The sequence below is a fragment of the Chiloscyllium plagiosum genome, chromosome 16 (assembly GCF_004010195.1).
Source record: "Chiloscyllium plagiosum isolate BGI_BamShark_2017 chromosome 16, ASM401019v2, whole genome shotgun sequence".
Taxonomy (NCBI): domain Eukaryota; kingdom Metazoa; phylum Chordata; class Chondrichthyes; order Orectolobiformes; family Hemiscylliidae; genus Chiloscyllium; species Chiloscyllium plagiosum.
In genome coordinates this window covers 51,852,398-51,860,736 of record NC_057725.1, presented here as the reverse complement: position 1 = coordinate 51,860,736, position 8,339 = coordinate 51,852,398, and the positions used below count along the sequence as shown (strand labels likewise).

Genomic DNA, 8,339 nt, shown 5'->3' with positions numbered 1-8,339 from the left:
TCCTCTGTAATCTGGACATTTTGTAAGATGTCACCATCTATTTCCCTACAGTCTATATCTTCCATATCCTTTTCCACAGTAAATACTGATGCAAAATACTCATTTAGTGTCTCCCCCATTTTCTGTGGCACCACACAAAGGCCGCCTTGCTGATCTTTGAGGGGCCCTATTCTGTCCCTAGTTACCCTTTTGTCCTTAATGTATTTGTAAAAACCCTTTGGATTCTCCTTAATTCTATTTGCCAAAGCTATGCCATATCCCCTTTTTGCCCTCCTGATTTCCCTCGAAAGGACACTCCTACTTCCTTTATACTCATCTAAGGATTCACTCGATCTATCCTGTCTGTACCTGACATATGCTTCCTTCTTTTTCTTAACCAAACCCTTAATTTCTTTAGTCGTCCAGCATTCCCTATACCTACCAGCCTTTCCTTTCACCCTGACAGGAATATACTTTCTCTGGATTCTCATTATCTCAATTTTGAAGGCTTCCTATTTTCCAGCCATCCCTTTACCTGCGAACATCTGCCTCCAATCAGCTTTCGAAAGTTCTTGTCGAATACCGTCAAAATTGGCCTTTCTCCAATTTAGAACTACAACTTTTAGATCTAGTCTATCCTTTTCCATCACGTTTTAAAACTAAGAGAATTATGGTCGCTGGCTCCAAAGTGCTCCCCTACTGACACCTCAGTCACTTCCCCTGCCTTGTTTCCCAAGAGTAGGTCAAGTTTTGCACCTTCTCTAGTTGGTACATCCACACATTGAATCAGAAAATTGTCTTGTACGCACTTAACAAATTCCTCTCCATCTAAACCTTTAACACAATGGCAGTCCCAGTCGATGTTTGGAAAGTTAAAATCCCCTACCATAACCACCCTATTATTCTTACAGATAGCTGAGATCTCCTTACAAGTTAGTTTCTCAATTTCCCTCTGACTATTAGGGGGTCTACAATCCCAATAAGGGTATCATCCCTTTCTTATTTCTCAGTTTCACCCAAATAACTTCCCTGGATGTATTTCCAGGAATATCCTCCCTCAGCACAGCTGTAATGCTATCCCTTATCAAAAATGCCACTCCTCTTTCTCTCTTGCCTCCCTTTCTATCCTTCCTGTAGCATTTATATCCTGGAACATTAAGCTGCCAGTCCTGCCCATCCCTGAGCCATGTTTCTGTAATTGCTATGATATCCCAGTCCCATGTTGCTAACCATGCCCTGAGTTCAGCTACCTTCCCTGTTAGGCCCCTTGCATTGAAATAAATGCAGTTTAATTTATTAGTTCTATCTTATTAGTTTATTAGTTCTGCCCTGACTGTTTGACTTGATTCTGTTCTCAACTGTACCAGTGTCAGATTGATCTCTTTCCTCACTATTTCCCTGGGGCCCACCCCCCCCAACCTTACTAGTTTAAATCCTCCTGAGCAGTTCTAGCAAAGTTCCCTGCTTTGTATATTAGTTCCCTTCCAATTTAGGTGCAATCCGTTCCTTCTTGTACAGGTCATTTCTACCCCAAAAGAGATTCCAATGATCCAAAAAATGTGAATCCTTCTCCCATACACAAGCTCCTCAGCCATGCATTCATCTGCTCTCTCCTCCTATTCCTGCCCTCACTAGCTCGTAGCACTGGGAGTAATCCAGATATTACTACCCTTGAAGACCTTTTTAAATTTCTGCCTAACCCTCTGTAATCTCCCTTCAGAATCTCAACCTTTTGCCTTCCTATCATTGGTTCCAATGTGGACAATGACCTCTTGCTTGCCCCTCTCCCCCGTGAGAATATTCTGCACCCTCTCAGAGACATCCTTGATCCTGGCACCAGGGAAGCAACACACCATTCTGCTTTTTCTCTGCTGGCCACAGAAACGTCTGTCTGAACCTCGGACTACAGAATCCCGTAACACAATTGATCTCTTGGAAGCTGACATACTCCTCGTTGCATTAGAGCCAGTCTCAGTACCAGAAACTTGGCTGTTCATGCTACGTTCCCCTGAGAATCCATCATCCCCTACATTTTCCAAAACAGCATAACTGTTTGAAATGGGTTTATCCACAAAAGACTCCTGCCCTAGGTGCCTACCTCTCTTACCTTTCCGGGAGTTAACCCATCTATGTGACTATATCTGAGTCTTCTCTCCTTTCCTATAACTGCCATGCATCACTTACTGTTGCTGTTGCAAATTCCTCATCACTTCTAACTGTCTCTCCAACCAATCCATTCGATCTGATAAGATTTGCATCGAATAGCATTTACAGCAGATATAATCTGCAGTAACCCTTAAACTCTCTTTAAACTCCCACATCTGACAAGAAGTACATATCACTGTACTAAAGGCCATATTTGCTCCTTCACAATCTACAGACCCAGAAAATAACACCGTCTTATTCCTCTACAAAACACTGCCCCAGGTTAAATGAATAGTTATGGCTTATATTTTAAGTTTAATCAAGAGACATATTTCCAAAAACATATAATCAAGAAAGAACCCACTCTACTCACTACTGCAGCCTTTCTATTGGACACACTTAAAACAACGATTAACTTATCTGATTCTGTTTTGTGAACTTTGCCCAAACATGTTCCTCCAAGATTAGTTGTGAAATTCAGTTTGTTAATTTTCCCAGACGCACTCCGATGTCCAGCGATGCATGAATTCAAAACAGCAAAGGCAGTAACTGTGCAGGTTCTTTCTCTCTCTCTTTCTCTCTCCTGCACAGTCCTTCAAGTCCACACCGACCCACTGAAGAGTAACTCAACCATACCCATTCCCCTACCCTATTGTCCTATGTTTATCCCTGATGAATGCACCTAATCTACACATCCCTGAAGACTATGGGCAATTTATCATGGTCAATTCAGCTGACCTACACATGTTTGGATTGTGGGATGAAACCCACGCAGATATGGGGAGAATGTGCAAACTCCATACAGACAGTTGCCTGAGATGGGTATCAAACGCAGGTCCCTGGCGCTGTGAGGCAGCAGTGCTAACCACTGAGCCACCGTGCTGCCCTGTGGTCTCAGCCTAACCAGCTTTTCTTTATAACTCAAACCTTCCATATCCGATGACGTCCTGGTACAGAGGAACCTCAATTATCTGGCATTCGATTATCCAAATTTTGATTATCTGAACAAAGTATTCCCCACCCTCACCCCCCCCCCCTCCCCACCCCCACTCCCACCCATGATGTTCAGATAATTAAGTTTCCTCTGTAAATCTCTTCTGAACCCTCTCCAGCTTAATAATATCCTTCCTATAACTGGACAACCAGAACTGGACACAGTATTTCAGAAGAGGCCTCACTAATGTCCTGTACCATTTGAACATGTCTTCCCAACACCTATACTCGATGGATTGAGCAATGAATGCAAATGTGCCAAATGCCTTTTTAATCAACCTATCTCTTTGTGATGCAAACTTCAAATAATTATATACCTGCACCTCTAGGTCCCTATTCTACAACACTACCCAAGGTATTACCATTAATTGTATTTCCTCAATCTTATTGTCAAGTGCCCGGTTGCTTCTTTTGTACATGGCCAGCAGTCAGCGAGTAGTGCTACCTTTCCTAATTTTCCACTGCAATTGAACTTTTCATGAGTAGTTATTTTAGAAGAATGAGAGGAAGTCTAATTGAAGTGTATAAGATGTGAAAAGGGATTGACAAATAGGATGTAGAGAGGATATTTCCTCTTGTGTGACAATCTAGAACAAGGAGTCAGAGCTTTTGGATAAGGGGTAGTAAATTTAAAACAGAGATGAGGTGAAGTTGCTTCTCTCAAAGGATTGTGGATCTGTGGAATTCACTATCCCAGAGTGCAGTGGAAGCTGGGAAATTGAATACATTTAAAGTGGAGGTAGACAGATTTTTAATTACTAATGAGTTGAAGGGTGACAGGGAATATGCAGGAAAATGAAGTTGAGGCTGAGCTGAGATCAGCCATGGTTGTATTTAATGGTGGAACAGACTTGAGTAAGCCTACTCCTGCCTAATCTTTCTCCTACTTCGTATGTTCCTATGTATTGCAGTAACTGCTTGTATATCTACGCATACATCTTGCATTTTCTGAACCATAATATTTGTATGTTTCAGGCTAAAGTTGACTTTGTCTTAGTGACAAACAAATCATATACTGGCATTGACAGACATGAAATGGAAAGGCTGTGTTATCTGAAAAAGTTGAAAGACATAGGCTTCAATATAATGGTGAGTAGAATAAAGTCAAAGTAGAATCTAAATTAAAATTAAAGCTTGGAACACCAATAAAATGAAAATAAGATGTAACCTTTTTAACATCCACAATAGTTTACTAAATGGTAATTCACTTGATATGCTCAGAATAGAATTGGTAACTCAGGCAGTGACCATCTTGAACAAGAAAACTCACTGTTCTTTCAATAGTTTCACCATCCCTATGTCATCCTGCCATCAACATTTTGGATGTCATCACTGACCAGAAGCTTAACTGGGTCAGAAAAATAAACTTCACGGCCACAGGAGCATTTCAAGGGCTATTCTGCAATTAGTGGCACACCATTTTTTACTCAGAATATATTTGAATACTCAATACTTATCTGAATAGTATAGTCAGTAGCAATAACAGTCAAATAATAGTCAATACCATCCAGAATAAGGCAATCCGTTTCTTTGATGCTGCCACTGGACTAAAAGTTAATCTCCTCCACTTCAGATTTACTATAGTTACAATGCATATAATCTACAGAATACAGTGAAACAACATTTAAAAATTGCTTTGACACCATCCTGCAATACTGTGACATTTAGCAAGTGGTGAAGATTAAGAATAAGAAATACCATTTCTTCTAAGTACTCCTCCACATCACAAAACAATGAGGCCTGGATAAATGTTCCTATTCTTTCATCATCACTCGGGCAAAAACATGTAATTTTCTACCTAAGACCACTGTCTGAATACCATTACCTCAAGAAGAACTGTAAAGAGGGCGTATCACAACGTCTCAGGGCAGATGTGCTTAAATAGCAAATTGGCTTGCAAGCATTGCCCAAAACTCAAAGAATAAAGTGAAAAAGTGTGATGGGTGGGAGGTTTGTTCTAATATTATTCTATTATCTGAAATGTCTTTTTTAGGAAAAGTGAAGTACTTCAAAAATCATGGTATGTTTTAGGTAGAGTCAATATGGTTTATGAAAGGGAAATGGTGTCTGAAAAATTTATTAAAATTTCTGAGAATGCAACTAACAGGATGATAAGTGGAATCCAATTGGTGTAGTATACTTGGATTTCTGGAAGGCAATCAACAAAGTACCATATAAAAAGAGTTTACCTGGCTCGGGTAGGCCTGGAGCTCTTTCCCTAATAGCATTGTGGAGGTATCTGGACGGCAGCAGTTCAAGAAGATAAGTGACCACTATTTCCTCAAGGGAAACTAGGATAATAATAAATGCTTGCTAGCCAATGATGCTTACATCCCATGAATTGAATAAAAATAACTCAGGATAAGGTGGATGTCCTTTTACATCCACTGGCTAGTGAAGCTAACTTACCAACATTCATCTTGTTGTGCCTTCTTAAAATTTTGTGAGTTTCAGTGTGGTCACAAAAAAACCCAAAGAACTGTGGATGTTGGAAATCAGAAACAAAATCAGAAATTGCTGGAAAAACTCAGCAAGTCTGGCAATTGCAGTGGAGAGAAAGCAGAGTTAGTAGTCCAGATCCAGTCACCCTTCTTCAGAAAAATGAGGTCACCTTTCATTCTTTGAAACACCAGGAAATCCTATGCAGACCCAATCTCCTCAATCCATTATTTTAAGACCATCCCACCAACCCGGGGATTAACCCGGTGAACCTCCTTTGTACTGCCTCTGTGCCAAATATATCTCGTAGAATCATACAGCATGAAAACAGTACCTTTGGTCTAAACCCCTTCAAGCCGACCAGTTATCTTGCACTGATGTAGTCCTATTTGCTTGTGTTTAGCCAACTCCCTCTAAGCATTTTCCATCCATATGCCTTTTAAATATTGTAATAGTACCAGCCTCTACCACTCCCTCTGGGTGCTCATTCCATAAATGCACCACCCTCTGAAAAAGTTGCCCCTAAGGTCCCTTTTAAATCTTTCACCCTCACCTTAAGTGTACCCCCTGTAGTTTTGGACTTCCCTAATCTGAGAAAAAAAACCTTGGCTATTCACCTTATCTATGCCCTTCATGATTTTATAAATCTCTAATAATGTCACCCCTCAGCTTCTGATGCCCAGCCTATTTGGCCTCTCCCTGTAGCTCGGCCTGCACAGTCACAGCAAAATTCTCGTAAGTCTTTTCTGCACCCTTTCAAGTTTAATAACATCCTTCCTATACCAGGGAGACCAGAATTGAATGCAGTATTCTAAAAGTGGCCTCACCAATGTCCTGTACAACTGCAACATAAACTCCTGACTCCTATACTTAATGCACTGACCAATGAAGGCAAGCGTGCTAAATGCCTTCTTCACTATCATGTCTACCTGTGACTCCACTTTCAAGGAACTGTGCACTTGCACCCTTAGGTCTCTTTGTTTAGCAACATTACCTTGGGGCTCTACCATTAGTCGTGTAAGTCCTGCCCTTGTTTGACTTTCCAAAATTTAATAATGCACATTTTTCTAAATTAAACTCCATCTGCCACTCCTTGGCCCATTGGCCTATTTGATCAAGATCCTGTTGTACTCTTTAGAAAACCTTCTTCACTGTGCACTATACTACCTATTTTGGTGTCATCTGCAAACTTACTAACCATGCCTCCTTTATTCACATACAAATCATTTACAGTATACAGGTAACCACCACTATCTGGAAGTAGAGAGTTCCTATGAAACCTTTCATAAGCTGAAATGGCATAAAGCAAAGAAGCATTAATTTATAGCGGAAAAATTTTGCCTTTTATAGTAAAAGTGAAAATCCTCTTCGGATTCATGAAAACAGGTACTAATGTAGGTCTTTCATAAAAGCAAAGTGGTGTAAAATGAACTTTCAAAAAGCAGGGGATATCTGTACAAATTATGAAAAGCAGTGGACCCAACATCAATCCTTGTGGCACACTGCAGGTCACAGGCTTCCAGTCAGAATAACAATCCTTTACCACCATCCTCTACCTCCTACCCTCAACCCAATTTTGTATCCAATGGGCTAGTTCTCCCTGGATTGTCTACAACTCTGCCTTCATTAATCTTCTTTGTTACTTCTTCAAAAATCTCTATCTTTTTTGTCACCTCTTCAAAAATCTCTGAGATAAAGGTATTAAAAATGTACATAATTGTCCAGAGGATTTCTCAGTGAGTATTTAAGCAACTGCAGTAAAACATCTTTACTCCTCTGCTCAAATACCCTTATTATGAAAGCCACCATATCATTTGCCTTCCTAATTGATCGCTGTATCTACATGCTGAATCTTAGTGACTCACGATCAAGGACAGCAGGTCCCTTTGTTCATCCCTATTTCCTAACCTCTCACAATTTAAGAAATATTCTGGATTTTTATTTTTTCTAACACAGTGAAGAACTTCATAGTTGTTAACATTATGTTCCATATGCCATATTCTAACTCATCACTCGAATCCTCACCGCATCCGTTTTACATTGTACATTTCCACACAAATGGGAACATAAGAAATTTGGAAATATTGCAATTGGTCCCTGCACCCAAATCCTTTCTGTAGATTATAAACAGCTGTGGACCTAACACTGATTCTTGCAGTTCCCCTCCAGTAATAGTCTGGCATCCTGAGAAGGATCCATTTATTTCTACTGTCATGATTCCTGTAGAAGTGGTTTGCTGCAAATCCAGTTCCATTATTCTGAATCTTTACAAATATGATGTGTGACCAGTTTAATCTCTAAGATTATGACTCCCTATCTAAAATAAAATAAAAAGCTTGCACCAGATTTAATCAATGAACAAGAAAAAAACGTATTAATTTTGACAATCTTATCCTTTAACATGTGGCAAAAACATTATTTATTACAAATCAAACATAAACTACACCCCTTTTAAATCTAAACATATGTTTATTCATGCATATCATGACAGACAGATAGATGGATAAAACAGTCTTTTTAGAAATAGAGTGTGTAGAAAATATGGATAAAAAATGTACAAAATCAAAGAACACGGCAAAAGGGGATTTAGGAACATTGGAATTAGGAGTGGGAGTATGCAGTTCAGCTCTTAGATTCTGGATTAGAATGGTGCTGGAAAAGCACAGCAGTTTAGACAGCATCCAAGGAGCAGGAAAATCGATGTTTCGAGCAAAACCCCTTCATCAGGAATACAGGCAGAGTGCCTGAAAGGTTGAAGAGATATAAATGAGAGGAGGGTGGGG

At 39.9% G+C, this 8,339-nt stretch overlaps 1 protein-coding gene across 1 annotated transcript in view; it reads left to right on the top strand.

Annotated features, from left to right (window-relative positions):
- Positions 1–8,339, top strand: part of LOC122557907 (anoctamin-9-like) — a 51,879-nt gene that overhangs the window by 18,698 nt on the left and 24,842 nt on the right. The window contains exon 3 of the mRNA XM_043706112.1: positions 4,093–4,206. Coding sequence (XP_043562047.1) covers positions 4,153–4,206 — 54 coding nt within the window. The 5' untranslated portion in view covers positions 4,093–4,152. The remainder of the gene's footprint in view (positions 1–4,092; positions 4,207–8,339) is intronic.